At 45.7% G+C, this 17,023-nt stretch overlaps 1 protein-coding gene across 1 annotated transcript in view; it reads left to right on the top strand.

Annotated features, from left to right (window-relative positions):
• The first annotated feature begins 273 nt into the window (after positions 1–273).
• The window catches only part of DPY19L1 (dpy-19 like C-mannosyltransferase 1), a 105,381-nt gene continuing 88,631 nt past the window's right edge, over positions 274–17,023 (top strand). The window contains exons 1-2 of the mRNA XM_062179273.1: positions 274–627; positions 16,790–16,814. Coding sequence (XP_062035257.1) covers positions 330–627; positions 16,790–16,814 — 323 coding nt within the window. The 5' untranslated portion in view covers positions 274–329. The remainder of the gene's footprint in view (positions 628–16,789; positions 16,815–17,023) is intronic.

Here is a 17,023-nt window from a genome sequence, read left to right as displayed (position 1 = left end):
TCCGGCGCGGAGGCCCGGGGGGCGGGGCCGCGGCCGCTCGCAGGGAGTCCCCGCCCCCGCCCCCCGGCGTTCCGCGGTCGCCGTGACAACCCGAGCGGCGGCAACGGCGGCGGGCGCGCGAGTCCGGCGCCGCCTCCCGGCCGCCCCGCCAGCCAGGCAGGCAGCCGCCGCCCGGCCTTCGTGCTCTCCCCGCCTCCCCGCCCGCGCGGAGGGCCGGCCCGCCTTCCGCCCGCCCGCCAGAGAGTGAGCGGCGCCCGGCCGCCCCGCCAGCCCCGCTGTCCCCCGGCCGCCGTCCGGGCGCGCGCAGGAGCGGGCGCGACTATGCCAAGATGGTCCTACAGGCGCGGAACAAGCACCGGGAGGCGGCTCCCAAGCCGCCCCAGCCGCCCCGAGCCTCGCAGTCGCCGCTGAGGGGAGCTCCGGACCTCGGCGCCGGGGAGCCCGGGCCCGAGCGCGCGCCGCCGTCCCCGGGGCGCAAGGGCGCCGCGGGCAGGAAGGGGCCCCGCGCCGAGCCCGCCGCGCCGCCCGCCGGGGGCGGCCTCGGGGGGCGCCTGGTGGCCGGACTGCGCGGGGCGCTGGGCCTGCGGCGCGCGGGGCGCGGCCGGACCTGGACCACGCTCCTGCTAGGTGAGCAGCCCGGAGCGCGCGGCGCCGCCGGGACGCGCAACTTTGAGGCTCGGGCCCCGCGCTCTGCGCCCCAGCCCGGAGCCCCGCGGGTCGGCGCCCGCCAGTTTGCCGGCGTCTCCGACTTTTTCCCTGGGACCGGCTCACCCCCCTCTCCCCGTCTTCCCCTCCCCCTCCCCCGCGCCGGCTGTCCGAAGCTGGCCCCGGGATCCGCAGCCGCCCGGCCCTGGCGGCGACCCCCCGGGCGGCTCTGGGCCGGGACCCGCGGCGCGGCGGATGGGCGCGGGCCTCGGCCCCCCGGTCGCGGGATGCTCTCCTTGCCTTGGCGGGGGTGGGGGTGGGGTGGGGGCGGGAGCGATTCGGCGGAGCTCGGGGCCGGCGCTCGTTCCCGGTCCTGCAAAGTTGCTCAACTCGCGGTGAAACTGTAGCGGGCCTTTTGCGTGCCGGCCGCAGCCCCAGCCGCTGGCGCTTTGCGTGCGGTTCCCGACGGCACGGCACTTGGCAGGCTGTGCGGCTCCCCGCCGGGCTGCGGGCGTCTGACCGGGTCCCTGCCCTCCCGGAGCCTAACGCCGACGGGGCGGTGGGGCCGAAGGACCGAAGGGAAAGAAAGTTGGAGCGACCGCAGGCCGGGGGCCCATCCGGTTTCCATTGTTCCCGGACTGACCTTCGAGGAGGCAAGGTGTACCAGTTTGGATAACAGGCCCCATTTTTCTAAGTCAGCCGCTGAGCTGCTGCTGCGCTCTCTCTGTGTTGCCACAATGGGTTTGGCCGCTGAATTAGTTTAATTGCTTGTGATTTATCACTTCCTAGCTTTTCACATTCCGTTCGTGACCCGGAGTGCCCTTAGCCAAGAGTTTGGGGGTTCGGTAGGGGTGGAGGAACGGAACACAGCGCGTTGGTTTTCCCTGCGATCACAGCCATTGCTTGAAGCCGCTTAGCCTTCGCGGGGTGTGTGTGTGTGTGTGTGTGTGCGTGCACGCACGTGCACGGGGCAGAAAGTTTGCTGCTGTTATTAGGCGGTGGTGTTTTTCCCCAGTGTGGCTAGACCTGCGCGGTGTTCTCGGCGGCGAGCCTGAGACGCTGGCCGGCGTGCCGGAGCAGTTCACCTTGGGGAGGCAGCACGAGACAGTGGATGAGGCCGAGCCTCCGGAGCCAGTGCGCAGTAGTTCAGTGCGGTTCAAGTTTCAACTTAGCTCCTTTGTGAGCCTCCCTTTCTCTGCTGGTGGGAGTAGCATGTGTGCCTACTCCCTCCTCGGGGATGCCCTGAGGAGCAGAACCCAGCGGGCTGGGTGATGCACTGACTACACTGACACATTGTGTCTAGAGCACTTGACACGTCTTAGTGGTTATTAGAAAAATAAATGCATAATGCCGACTTGAGCGCTCATGACCACGAAGTTGGCATTTTTCTTGAAAGGCTAGTATAAGCACAGTGACCACTTTGCCAGAAATTATGGAATGGCATTGCTTCTTCAGGGAGGTTACACTAGAATGATATACTATCTATTGCCTTGGGTTTTTTTTTTTGGGGGGGGGGCATATTTTCTTTTCCTGTAATTGCATTTCCTGTGGATGACCTTGTATTGCTGGCTCATACTTGGATTTAGTAATGTGTGTGAACCTTCAAACAACTTCGTAGCGCTGTAATACAGTCACTCTGCGTGATTTGCCTCTTGGAGCGTTGCAGGAGGAAGAGTGAATGTAGGCCACCACAGTGGCTGCATCCTGCTCAGTGACCAGGTTGGATGACACACCAAGCCTGGGGACTTCCTCACCATCGACAGGAGTCCCCAGGCTACCTCGAGAGATGTCGGTGCCAGATGATCAGACCTGGAATTGGTTTATCCTCTGGCCCTGGATGTGCTCTTGAGACTGATGTCATGCTTATTTGTTCCCTGTCATCATGCTTTGCCAAAGCATCAAACACCAAAGCAAACAAACAAAGAAAAACCAACTCAGGTCCTGAAGAGAGGAGCAGAATTTAGTGTTTGTGAACGCTGCCTCATTTCTTCTTTTCTTCCCTTCCCAGAATGGGTGAGAGTTGAGCTGACACTGTCCAGTGCTCTAGTGTGGGATTTAAAAATAGCTCTTTGCTTTTCCACACTGAGAGGCATTGGATCTTTTTTTGTTCATGAAGAGTTAACTGATATATGAGCCAAAGAGGTGAAGTATAACAACTAAATATTATGCTACCACAAAAAATGGTTTCATTTCTCTTTAAGAAGAAATTTTGTAGCATGAAGTTATGTGTTAGAAGTACAGATTGTTGGGCTGGCGCCGTGGCTTAACAGGCTAATCCTCCGCCTTGTGTCGCCGGTATACCGGGTTCTAGTCCCGGTTGGGACGCCGGATTCTGTCCCGGTTGCCCCTCTTCCAGGCCAGCTCTCTGCTATGGCCCGGGAGTGCAGTGGAGTCCTTGGGCCCTGCACCCGCATGGGAGACCAGGAGAAGCACCTGGCTCCTGCCTTCGGATCAGCACGATGCGCCGGCCGCAGCAGCCATTGGAGGGTGAACCAATGGCAAAAAGGAAGACCTTTCTGTCTCTCTCTCTCACTGTCCACTCTGCCTGTCCAAAAAAAAAAAAAAAAGTACAGATTGTTAAGGGTTGAGACTGATGAGAGATCTATTCTGTAGGTGCTAAGCCCTGAGAAGGAAGACACTGCCCGCCAAGCTGGCACTTTGCATTGTTGGGCATTGTTAAGAGTTGTGTGATAAATGTGTGTTTTTCTTTATTTGATATCAGCCTCATGGTTGCAGACATAAATAAGGGTTCTTAAATGGTATATTTTAAATATTTTTTATTTTACTTCAAAAGGGATATCTCCCATCTTCTGGTTTATTCCCCAAATACACACTATAGCGCGGACTGAGCCAAGTCTAAGCCCAGAACCAGGAACTCAATCCAGGTCTCCTATGTGAGTGGCTGGGACCCAGGTATTTCAGCCATTGTCTGCTGCTTCCCAGGTTGCAATTAGCAGGAAGCTGGAATCAGGAGTGCAGCTGGGACTTGGACACTAGGCACCGCACTGTGGGTCGTGGTTGTCCCAAGCAGAGTCTTAACTGCTGAGCCAAAATGCCTGCCCAGGAATATTTATTTTTAGAAATTTTAATCCATCAGCTCCCTGTATCAGCCAGAGGAAGTGAAAGTGTAGGAAGAACCTGACAGTGTTTCTCAAACTTATTTTGACCACAGCCCACAGTAAACAATACTGTGTACATTAAACCAGGTCACAGTTCTGAAAATGCAGCCCAGACATCCATGTATGTGCTTGTATGGCTGTTGACCTATTTATGTATGTTCGCATTCAAGCAGGAAATAGATGCAATAAATGGGCTATTTCCAGATGAGTGATCAGGTTTAACACACCCACAGAGGATAGTGAGGCACCCAGGGACCGTCCCCAATGGGAAGGTGCCACCGCCTCTGAGTGGGGAAGGGGTGCTTTGTCAGGAGCTGTGCTGTGCGAGTGAGGTCAGTCAGAGTGACCCCAAACCCCCCATCCACCCTCTGCTCTCCCACTAGTGCCTTGCACTGGTCAGACCTGCTGGAAACCCTTGGGCGAAGGGCACAGTGGGGTACTGTATAGGGTCAGCCTCCTGGGACAGAGAAGGGAGGAGAATGGGTGGAAACCAGCCAGTGCATATGTGCATGTATTAGAAAAAAGTGTCCTGTAAAGTGTGTCCCCATGTCATGTGCAGTATGCTCTGATTTCCTCCTCCTCTTGTTTCTTTCTTTCTTTTTTTTTTTTTTTCCTAAAATGCTGTTTATAAACCATGAAGCTGCTTCATGGTCCAGCGTTGTGATACCAAATTTGAAAACGCTTCCTCGGAAGCACTGTTTTCTGTTTCTATGTCTGTTTCAAACTAGGTGGGTATCTGAGCAAAGTGTATGTGTTTTTTCTGAGCCTCAGTGTGTGTGTATGTAAAATGTGAGCTCTGGGCTAGACCAGTGGGTCTCCATCTCAGTGGTCTGTAGAGTCGCCTGGAAACTTCTAAACACCCCGATCCAAGCTGCTTATCAGGGCAACCCAGCGTGACTGTGGGGTGGAGCGATGATGGCGCTCATGGAGGGCTGCGTGAGGGCTTTTTCATGAGCTGACATTCCTACGGTGGCACTGTGGAAGTCTCTCCCCTCCTTAAATGGGGACCCAGAACAGTTGGCTGCAGTTTCCCCAATCTCTATTGTTTCCCCAGAGCTGGGACTGTCAGTTGCCATTTATCATCTGCTAAGGCCGTTATTTTAGTTGGACTTAAGAATGACATGTTTCTTGTACCATGTCCCTTATCAGCAAAGGGAAGACAGAGGGGTAGCTGGAGAGGGTTCTGTGTTTCAAGGGAAAACGGAAGGGCTGCTTTTCTCTGTGGAAGTGGAAAATGCACATGTTAAACATGCAAACAAAGCACGGCTAGTGAAAGACTAAATTAGTGTGTTTACAAAGCAAACATAAAAAATATAACCAGAGCATGGAACAGATACGTTTTTGTTTTCCCCTCCTCCTCCTGCTCTGTTGGACTCATTCTCATTCCCTGCCTGGTGCAGGGGCACCTGCGCTCCTCCAGCCTGGTCCTTTATTGGCAGGGCTTCATGGCCTCAGCAGTGTGAGTGGAGTGGTTCTTTGTTGTGTGTGTGTGGGGGCTGTCCTGTGTATTGCACTCCTGGTTTAGCGGCATCCCTGGTTCTACCTGATAGATGCTAGCCCTGCCTTCCCAGTGGGACACCCAGAATGCTTCCATATATTGGCATGTGTGCCCTGGGAGGCTTGAACCCCCATGAGAGAGTTTTTTAAGAAATTTATGGAAAGGTGGAATTAAGAGTTTATTTTGCTGTTAAGATGTTTTGTAATCCAGGAAGTTTTTTCATAATACATATCTTTTTTTTTTTTTTAACATAAAGGTTTGTTTATTTACTTGAAAGGCTGAGTTAAAGAGAGACAGAGACAGATAGCTTCCACCCACTGGTTCATTCCCTGAAATGGGTGCAACAGCTGGGGCTGGGGCAGGCCGAAGCCAGGAGCTTCACCTGGGTCTCCCATGGGGCTGGCAGGGGCCCTGGTACTTGGGCCACCTTCCACTGCTTTCCCAGGCACATTAACAGGGGCCTGATGAGAAGTGGAGCAGTGGGGCACTCATGGTATGCCATCACTGCAGGTAACAGCCTAACTCACTGTGTCCCGGGATACATTTCATGATGCACGTGAACCTTCTGAAGATCCCTCATACACTCGTATGGTTGCTTAATGATGCCTTCTGAGAAGTACATCATGAGGGGATTTCATCCTCCTGCAAACTTCATGAAGAGTACTGGCACAAACTAAGATGGCTGTGCCGCGATGTCACGAGGTCCTGTGATCTTATGGGGCCACTATGGTGTGTGTGGTCTGTCCTCGACTAGGCACATGACTGTCATGGAAACATTGTGATTTCTTAGGGGCAGCAGGAGTAAGAAACTAGGTGGAGGCAGAGTCTAGGTATTGGGAAGTAGATGGGGGCAGTGTGGTGTGGTCGGAGCAGCACAGCCATTTCAGGACTGATCTGCATTTTCATCTGGTTTCTGCAATCACTGTTTCTCACCCTTAGCTGTGTCAACTTTAAATGCTTTGCCTGCTTATGCCAAAGAATAAATGAGATACATACAGAATAGCACAACAGGTCGGGGCTGGCGCTGTGGCTCACTTGGCTAGTCCTCCGCCTGCAGGCCCCCCCCCCTTCTAGTCCCGGTTGGGGTGTCGGATTCTGTCCCAGTTGCTCCTCTTCCAGTCCAGCTTTCTGCTGTGGCCCTGTACCGGCATGGGAGACCGGGAAGAAGCTCCTGGCTTCGGATCGGTGCAGCGCCGGCCGTAGCAGCCATTTGGGGAGTGAACCAACGGAAGGAAGACCTTTCTCTCTGTGTCTCTCTCTCACTGTCTAACTCTGTCAAATAAATTAATAAAAAAAATTAGCACAGCAGGTTAATTGCCATCTATTGAATACCTACTGTGACAGGTGCTAGTTTTGGGGGATAAAATGGAGTACATGATTCTACCTTCATGAAACCATATGACAATATATGAGGTCTTCAGAAATTTAATGGAAACTGCATTCCAGAAAGAAGGGGGGCAAATAAATGAGACAACTGCACATTCTAGTAAGTGCTTTGGAGGAAAGAAGCCAGCAGCTGAGATAGAAAAAAAAAAAAAAAAAAAAAGGAAATGTTCACTTTAAATAGGGTCAGGAAATGCCCTAGAGTCCAGTTCTGAAAAACCCTGATGTTTCATGCTCAGTAAGTGTTAGCTTTCATGATTCTTCTTTCTTCAAAGGAAATAAGGAAAGGAGGCATCGTCTGCAGAGATCTGGGGAGAAGTGGAAAGAGCATGTTAGGGCTGGCATAAGGGGCAAGAAAAGCTGAGGACGTGTGGGCTTGCTTTCACACGAACCTCAGACACAGCTGAGCACCAGCTGAGAGTGTGTGTCTGTGTGAACACGCAGGCACTTCCCAAGAAAGTCAATGAGCAGTACGGGAATTGGGGATTTTAGAGAATTTCTTCAGTGTTTGAAACCGTTGTTTCCCTCTCTAAAAGAGACATCTGGTTGACAGTAAAGAATGTTTCAAATGACCTAAACATATTGTATTATTAAAAGATACACTTAGAAGATATCTGGACATGAAATGCTCATGAGCACTCAGATAACAAATGTAATGAGTTTGGTTTGTGTAAATATATTCTTGTGTAAATAATGTAGTCTTAGTTTGTGGTTGTCTGTTGGTCAGTAATATGGCATCAATAGAGAAAGATAAAATTTTGATAACATATATACGTATATTTGGACATTGCTAAAATTCGATAGTTGTTACTAGTTTTAAACACGCTTTTAGATTGTATTAATGCCTCTTAGGTGTAACAGTGTCTCAAAATGTTTGTTAATGAGCTATTTACATTATGCAAGGTGTAAGCCTGTGTACATGGCTTAGCTTCAGGCTTTATTATTTGTTGGTTTACTTGTTTTTATAATGATAGTTTTAGGTTTTGTTATTACTTAAAATTATTTATTTGAGAGGCAGAGGGAGAGAGGGAGGTAGGTAAAGGAGGGGTGTGTGGATATCTCCCATCAGATGTTCACTTACCAGATGACTGCAATAATTGTGGCTGGCCAAAACTAGGAACTAGGAACTCATTCCTGGTCTCTCACACGGGTGGAGGAACCTAGGTACTTGAGCTATCACCTGCTGCCGCCCAGTGTGCACATTAGCAGGTAGTTGGAATCCTGAGCAGAACCAGAACTTGATCCAAGCACTCTGATGTGTGACTTGGGCATCCCAAGTGACGCTTTAATTGCTGTACCAAAGGCCTGTCTCTATGTGATTATTTTTAATTTCTTGTTATATGAGTTCATCTTTTGCCAAAAGCTTATCCTTTATCCTTTATCCTTTAAAGCTTACACTTTACCCTTTGGAACTTCACTCTTCTAGTGGACAGTCTGCTAGTGTTCTCACATCTGTTTCTAGGTCCTGACCTTTATGCTGCTGTCTAATCCCATAAAGAGCAGTCTTGTTTCATAGGGAAGATCACTCTCCATGGGTGACCTTTTATAATGAAGTAAAAATCATTGGATGGAAATAAATTGTAAAAATTAATTTTCAGGATATATAAATTATGACTTACAGCACATTTTTGTGATTTGATACTGTTTCTTTGTTCTCTCTGCATTATTACCATGACTTTTTTTCCCTGAGGGCATTTAAATGAACAGTTTGTCTGGCATCGCTACCCGTTTTTGACTTCCTTCCAGAGTAGCCCATTGTCAGGTGTGTTTTTCTGCACTATCACCGTCACATAATGAGTGTTGGGATGGCATTTTGTAATTTAACTTCTTGTAGTGGTAAATGTTAACATAATAGCATAGCTGTCCCCCGAATCACTCACGGAAGTTCCTGTGTGAATCACTGTACTGACCAAGGATGGAGGTGATTTTTGTCTGTAGAGTACAGCAGCACCAGCTGTGTCTTGAAGACAGTTTATAAATCACTTGATAGATTGCTTTTGAAAGCCTGCTATCATAACAAATCTTTAATTTGGGAATATTGTTGTAATTCAGGAGAGTGAGGCTTTATTTATAACTTTATGCTTAATTTGCCTAAACCTCTACTTGTTCTGCACTGTGTTTTCCTGTTTGCTAACAATAATCATTGTTTTTTGTGCTCTAGTTGTCAAACAGCAGAATCTTATTTTCCTAGGCTTTAATACTAATCATAAAGTACTTACGTAACAAGCAGAGTCCTGCTGTTTCCCACTATGTTTACAAGATTTTTGCTTCTCTTTTTTTCCCACTGTATCTGAGACTTTATTTCTCAGATATTATATATTATAGTATAAATATATATATATATGTTGTTTTTGTCTCTGATTTCCTTAGAAATGTCGATTACAAGGTTACCTCTCAGAATTTTGTTGGTTAGTAAACTAAAGTAGGACCAGGTCAATGGCCAACATCATTATTAATCAGTAGGTGAAGCTTGAAGTTAAGGTCTCTTGGTTTTGTTAATCACATCTGTCAAATTGTAGGTTTCAGAGTTAAAGTCTAAGGAAATTATCAAAGATATAATGGGAAGATAACCTAATAGACCTGATAGCTCCTTAGCTAGAGCACTACTTTGTTGGCTTCTGCTTATTTGGGAATCACTGTGGTTTGTATAACTTTATGGTCCATCTGTCAGTTTTCATTTTATTATTATTTTTTGAAAGCTATTCAATTCTGAAATTTTAAAATTGATCTAGTTGTTCAGCTGTGTTCTAAAAACAGAGCACAATAGGCAAAACAGTATCACAACTTTCTTAATCATTTAAATTAAAAGATAAGCAAGATACTGTGGTATCCAGGGACAGTTTGCATATTGGGGCAAATCCAGACTCTTAAGATTATTACTTAATGAACTTGTTAAAATCTCTTGCAGAGCATGATGGGCCTTAATGTATACTCTGTGTGTGTGTCTGTCCGTCTGTCTGTCTTTGTCACCTAGTGAAAAGATGTAGTTTCTCCGTGTTTCCCATCAAGATTGCTAAAGATCTGCAGATTGCCTGTGCATGGTGCTTCCTCCTGGTCTCCCATGCAGGTGCAGAGCCCAAGCACTTGGGCCTCCTCCACTGCACTCCCGGGCCACAGCAGAGAGCCAGACTGGAAGAGGAACAACTGAGACAGAATCCGGCGCCCCGACCGGGACTAGAACCTGGGGTGCCAGCACCACAGGCGGAGGACTAGCCAAGTGAGCCGTGGTGCCGGCCAAGCCCCTTGTTCTTAAAACTTAGAAATACTTCTTTTCAGTAAGAACATTACTTTATGAAAATTAGCATACTTTGCTGTTTGATTTAGAAATATATGTGTCCCACAACTGAGGGTAAGACTTTTATGGGAAGTTGGAATTTATTGCATTTACATATGTTGGTTAATTGTATTAAATATTTCCTACTTTAATACATGTACATACACGAATATTTAAAATATGTGAAAATTTACTTAGAGTATTTATCTGTTTAGAAGCTTAATGTATTCTCCTTGGGCTGATGATACATGTTTTCCAAATTCTGTTGTTTTCATATATTCACTTTAAAATAAACCATTTGTCCTGAAGTTTTGTGATTTCTAAGGCATTTCATTCTGTGTGCTGATGAATCCTTTTGGTTGAATGAACTTAAGATTTTCGTGCATGAGTTTGGAGTCAGAGAAACCTGGGCTCTCCTCCAGGCCTTGCTGCATTCCAGTCATGTGACCTTGGGCCTCCTGGGAAATAAGAACCATATCTGTCTTAAAAAGACTCCTGGATTCTTTTTGCTTAATGTGTGAAAGCGCTCTGTAATCTGCTGTTAGACATTATCATTCTAATTAAGAACTTCCTAATTTTACTAGACTTGTAAAGCATGATTTTGCTTTGCCAAGTATATGAAGGAGGTCCAGATTAACTAAAACTGACTTTAAAATCGTCCTGTAGACACTGGGGGCTTTAGACCTTGCTAGGGGCAGTGGTTTCTTCAGTCGGTATCTCTGAGAAGCAGTCTTGCTTCTCACTTTGAGACTGATTATCTCTATTAATACATTGAAGGCATTTGTTCTTTTCCTATTTGAAATAGATTCTGCCCTCCCCACCCCCCATTCAAAATAGAAAACCAAAGGGCCAGACCTACTAAGACTTTGTAGTTTGGGGAGCAGAAAGATCAAGACGCAAACAGAAAGTTAAAAAAAAAAAATAGCTGTGTAGTTACCTTTACAAGTGGGAAGTGAGAAACTTACAAGTAGGAAGTGAGAAACGTTAGTGCCCTGGGTGCTATTCAAGGTCATGAAGTACGAGGAATAGAAATCTAAGTAAAACCCTTCATTTAACCTTGGTGAAAATCAGACCCCAATAGAGTAAATAACTTATAAATCATACAAAAAGTTAAGGCATTGTTCTTCTTAAGATCGTCTTTCTTACCAGGTAAGAAAGAATTTGACTTTTAATTCTTTCTCTTTTTAAACCATTATTTTTAGCCATCAAGTTTTGCCCATGCTTCCTTCTGAGAATCTTTTGAGTTCGTATTTGCCCTTTCCTAATTAGGCCTGTTTCGTCACTACTGTACATGTCTCTTCATCTCACACCTGTACTGTTGTCTTATTCTGCTCGCTGGACCTCCTGACATCGTGGTGCTGCTCAGAGTCTGGGCTGTATAAAGTCATGAGAGGGTTTGTTAAGAATGCAGGTTTGTGTCCCAGGACAGAACTATTGAATCAGGATCTCGGAGTGTGGAGGCCCAGGCAGGCAGTGGTCATGTGCTCCTCTTCAGTCAGTGCCCTCAGCCCTGGTAGTGCTCTGGACTCAGCCCCATGCCAGACCTGGTAATGAGGAAAGAGCCCAGGATTCCAGCGTGCTGCCAGTGTTGAAACAGTGTCTTTACAAATGTGTGTGAATCACTTCATGGGGCTTGTTAAAATGTAGATGAGGAGTCAGGGCTGGGATAGGATCTGAGACTCTACATTTCCAAACAGCTCCCAGATGGTAAAATTACTGCTTCATGGAAGGGCACTTGGTTTAGCAAGGAGCCATTTTCTTGTTAAACTTTGTAAACAGCTCCTAGGCTTTGCCATAGTCTCCTTACCAATGATAATTCAACTGGATTGTATATCAGAGTCACTTGTAAAAAAAAAAAAAAAAAAAACAGTTTCAGATTTAGAGGCCCTGGATTAATATTCAGGTATTTCTAGTTTTATTTAGTGTCAATTGTGATTCTAATGCAACACTAGGGCTTGGATCACTGCACTTCTAAATTGTTATATTATGATGTTCTCTGTGAGACTGGCTTGATTTCTTTGTTTACTAGCTCAGTGCTTTCCAACCTTTTCCTATTACAGTGCACAGGCAAAAATGACCCTATTTGTGTGGTGTGTTGTAGGGTAGATGACGGTCTCCTGAATGCCCAGACGTGACTGCCACAGGGATGCTGGCTGTCTTGTTGGCGTTCCAGGGCTCTAGCTAAATGCCCATGCTGACAGTCATGGAGCACTGAGAATTTGACACACTGTCTGTATACTGAGTGACCCTCAAAAATATTAACACTTGTTTCTATTATTTATGTTTTTTATTGTGGATATTATAAAGGGAATGCTTTGGCATGTTGGATCAAGTCCACGCCCAGCTGTATTGTATTTTTGGCTTCCCACTGTAAATCCCTACATCAATTGCATCTGTGTCTTGTGGCTTTTCCCCCACCCCCAAACTCCCACTTTAAAGAAATGCACTCTAGGAAAGTTCCATGTGTCTACATCTCAGATTTCTTACAGTCCTTAGGCTTTGTGCCATTTGCTTGAGTGCTTCGTGTGTTTGTTCCCTTCATGTGTATGTTCTGTGCCCAAATTGTGTGTCTCACAGATTTTTATTATTAAGGGTAGTGATATTGGCTAATATTTCTAGGATGTTCTTGTTTTTTAGGAAGGTGTGTTGTGCCTCTAATAGGCATAGGTACTTGTTGACTTGGAATTGTTCATAATGGTCACAAAAATCTAAGCACCAGAGGAGAGGAAGGCTCTGAGCTTGTGGGATGCTGTGGTGTGTGTGACTCCTTGAATGGAAGAATATCCTCCGGTGTGTCTGTGGAAGGTGGGGTAACCTTTCATGGGGAGCCCAATGGAAGCATTGAGGGTGCTGTCCTCAGAAGAGACCAAGGTCATTCTCCTAGTACCCTGCTTCCTTCCCTGAGGGTGTTTTGGAGCAGGACTGACCCCTCCCTGTCTCAACATGTGACACCCCTCACCCCCCCACCCCCTCCAGCAATCACTCCTGCCATGATGGCATCCACTGTGATGTGATGTGGTGAGGGATACCCGTGCTAGAGCTAGTATTGGGCTATGTGGACTTTGAGCTTGCAGAACTGTGAGCTCAATAATCTTTTTAAAATAAAGTACAAGCCCGAGGTGTTTTGTTATAGCAACAGAAAATAGACTGCAACTTGGGATAAGTGATTCTTCACTTTCTCAAGTTGTATCCTAAAGAATATCTTTCCCTTTTTTAAAGATTTACTTATTCATTTGAAAGTCATAGTTACACAGAGAGAGAAGGAGAGGCAGGGAGAGAGAGGTCTTCATCTGCTGGTTCACTCCCCAGTTGGTCACAATGGCCGGAGCTGTGCTGATCTGAAGCCAGGAGTCAGGAGCTTCCTCCGGGTTTTCCCACGCGGGTGCAGGGGCCCAAGGACTTCTACTGCTTTCCCAGGCCATAGCAGAGAGCTGGATCGGAAGTGAAGCAGCCAGGACAAGAACTGGCACCCATATGGTATGTCGGCATTGCAGTTGGTGGCTTTACCTGCTATGCCACAGCGCTGGCCCTTAAAGAATATCTTTCCACTGGTTAGTTTACAACACCTAAACTGGGCCTTTCATTGTAAGTGCCATGAACTAGAAGTGCGATTTCTTTTTAATATATTAGACATATGTATAAACACATACTATATACGTATATTTGTATTTACATATATGCACACCTTCTTGTAATGGGAACCCACTGAATAATTTGGTTTATTGTGTTTTGGTCTTTATTTCATTGAGTAGCTTCTCTAATTTTTCTTTTTTTACAGATTTATTTATTTGAAAGAGTTACTGAGAGAGGGAGAGACAGAGAAATCTTCCATCTACTGATTCATTCCCCAAGGCCACAATATCTGGGGCTGGACTGGGCCGAAGCCAGGAGCCAGGAGCTTCTTCCACATCCCTCACATGGTTGGCAGAGTGTTAAGCATTTGGGTCATCTTCCATTGATTTCCAAGGCACATTAGCAGGGAGCTGGATTAGAAGTGGAACAGCTTGAACATGAACTAGTGCCCATATAAGATACAGGTGTCGCAGGGGGTAGTTTAACCAACTATGCCTTAACGCTGGCCCCTTTAATTTATCCTACATGTTCTCAGGCTGTAGTAACTTAACAGTTCAGCTGTGGTGCTGGTCAGAGGAAGTGAGGTGCCAATGCACATTGCTAAAGGATGTCGTATGAAGGTGAAGTAAACACAGGCCCTGCCTTGAGGCCCTTGCACTCTGGCAGAGGAGCCTGGAGTGTGCCTGATAGCTGCTGAGCTGCTGTCATAGAGGTATTGCAGCTGAGGTAGCCAGGTAAGCATCCCAGATGCCACATGTGAATTCTTTTGACTTTAAAAGACGAATTGATTTTTTCAGGCAGGAAAAAAGGCACAGAGTCACTAAGACTCTTGGGGTTTCTGGAAATTGTTGCCCAGTGTAACATGGGTCTGAGAGGGGAATCAACTGGAAATTAGGGCAGGGGGTGGGCTCTGGGAAGTTACAGAGCTTTTTGTGCTAGGGAATGATATTCCCAGACATGGGAAACTGACTTCAGCCTCCAGGGTGGATTGTTGGTGTGGTACAGGGAAACCTTTTACTGATGATTTCAGCCTTGGAAGGATACACACATGTATGTGTGGGTGTGTGTCTATCAAAGTATATTCAACTCAGGTTATTATGTGGGCCTGATTTAAGGTTGTTGTGTCCCCTGCTCCCTAATTGTATCAAACTGTAGGCATGAATTCAGCTGTTTCCTCTGCTTCCTACTCATTTAAGTACTGTCACAAGGCTTGGTGACACATTGTTTCTTCCTTCAACCACTTACAATCTATATTGTTTAAGTAAGATTCTAATAACAAGAGAATAATTTTCGGTAAAGAGTCCTTTCAAATCCCTTCAGACTGTAAATTGATATAATGTACATATAATCTGGTACAAAGTTTCTTTAATCAGAAACGGTTAATGCAATATCCGAGAATGTCTAATTCAGTTTTAGAGTGTAGGCAGTCTATGTGCGTCCAGCAAAGTCATGAGAGCCTTTCAGAATTCTCAGTCGTAAGGACTGCACCTTTTGAATTAGATTAACAAAGCAAAATTCTGTCCTTGAATGCTTTTTCTTATTTACAGTTGGTGTTCTGAATTGAAAACAAAAACATACTGTATCTTATTTCCTTAGAATGTAGAAAAATGGCATATATGTTAAAGTAGAAAAAAATGTATTATCAATTTTGTTACACCCCTAAAAGATATAGACAGGGTTGATAATCACTGGAAGAAACCTAGAGAACATCACTGAGAATATTTTTTCCTGTGGGCAAGAAGACAAGCAAAGCTCTCTAGATGTATCTTTAGAAGTTTCTGTCATTTCTGCATCTTCATTCTTAAATTATATGCTTTTACAAAGGTCCAGGCTTTACAGCCACTTCTGTTTTTCAAATGGCATATATAAAATGTATTTTAATTTTGAAACAAAGTATATCTAAATTTTTGTATATAAACGAATAGCCCTGGGACTGGCGCTGTGGCATAGCAGGTAAAGCCACTGCCTGCAGTGCCACCATCCCATATGGGCACTGGTTCCAGTCCCGGCTGCTCCACTTGCAATCCAGCTCTCTGCTATGGCCTGGGAAAGAGTAGAAGATGGCCCAAGTCCTTGGGACCCTGCACCCTTGTGGGAGACCCCAAGGAGACTCTTGGCTCCTGGCTCCTGGCTTTGGATAGGTGCAGTTCCGACTGTTGCGGCCAGTTGGGGAGTGAACCAGTGGATGGAAGACCTCTCTTTCTCTCTGCCTCTCCTCTCTCTATGTAACTCTACCCTTTAAATAATAAGTAAATCTTTAAAAAAAATGGGTAGCCCTATAAAATATCCTCTATACCAATAGACGAATTTCATTTCTTTTATCTTTAAAAGGAAAAAAAGAGGAAGGAAGAATAGGAGTACTTTAGGGTGAGGAGGCCTAGGCCTTTGTCTCATCTCTTTCACACCCTCCATGGTTGTGAGGATTGATTGAACTACTAATTTATAATGAAATACCAATGATTACCAAATTATAATTACCAAAGTATGTGTGACAAGTCTTCGGTAGGAGAATGGTGGCGTTTACATTCAATGGAAGAATGATCTGTTCAGAAAATGATAATTGAATCATTGAGAAAATAAAGCTCAGATTTTTTTTTTTTTTAATGATGGGGTGAAATTGTTCTAGACAAACCAAAAAGTGATAGATGAACAAGAAACATTTTGAAAGGTTAAATAAAAAATGTCAGGTGACTAACCAACTTAAATATCTGTAACTTCATCTAACTCTCTTTGTACTTAGTCAGAAAGCAACTGTTTACTCTTATGTAAAACTGATGTTGTCTTTAGCTTGTTTTCTGTCTTCTTTTTTCTTCCATGTCTTTCTTCCTCGTTTCATTTTGAATTTGTTTAAGAAGATCAGGATTTATTGTACAAATTCAGAAATTGCAGCAGTAAATAAAAATGCAACAGTCTGGTCTTTTTCTCCCAGTCCTGGCCTCCGGGGTCACCATATTTCTTTTAACTGGTTCCGTTCTTCTTTCAGTTCTGTTGTGTGGTTTTCCTGAGTTTTCCTGAATAGAATCTGGCAGACAGTAGGACCTCAGATATTTTGTTCAGTGAGTGAATGAATGAGAGTTGTAGAGATATGTCTCGTTTCCTTATGATCCAATCTGCTGCTATTTAGGCATAGCCCTCCTGGTACTTTCTTCTCAGTCAGTATTCTTTCCCTAATCTCTAAGATTGGACCAACAGTTATATACCCGAAGCATTGACGTGCCTATCTTGGCAATGTTTTTCTGTAAGATAAAACATTTCTTTAAGCTAAAATAGTAATTTAAATTTCTTTTTTTCTTCCAGCTGCCTTTGCAGCAGTGTTGCATTGGTAAGATTGTTATTTTATGATATATTTTAATTGTTTATTTATTTGAAAGAGTGGGTGACACTCCCATCTTCTGGTTTACAAATGGTCCCAATAGCTCAGAATGGGCTAGGCTGAAGCCAGGAGCCAGGAAACTCAATCTGGTCTTTGATGTGGGTGACAGGGACCCAACTACTTGAGCCATCACCTCATGTTTCCCAGAGTATGTTGTG

This window comes from Lepus europaeus, chromosome 20 (genome assembly GCF_033115175.1).
Source record: "Lepus europaeus isolate LE1 chromosome 20, mLepTim1.pri, whole genome shotgun sequence".
Classification (NCBI taxonomy): Eukaryota; Metazoa; Chordata; class Mammalia; order Lagomorpha; family Leporidae; genus Lepus; species Lepus europaeus.
Note: the sequence above shows the minus strand (reverse complement) of the source record. Positions and strands in the feature narration are given on the sequence as shown.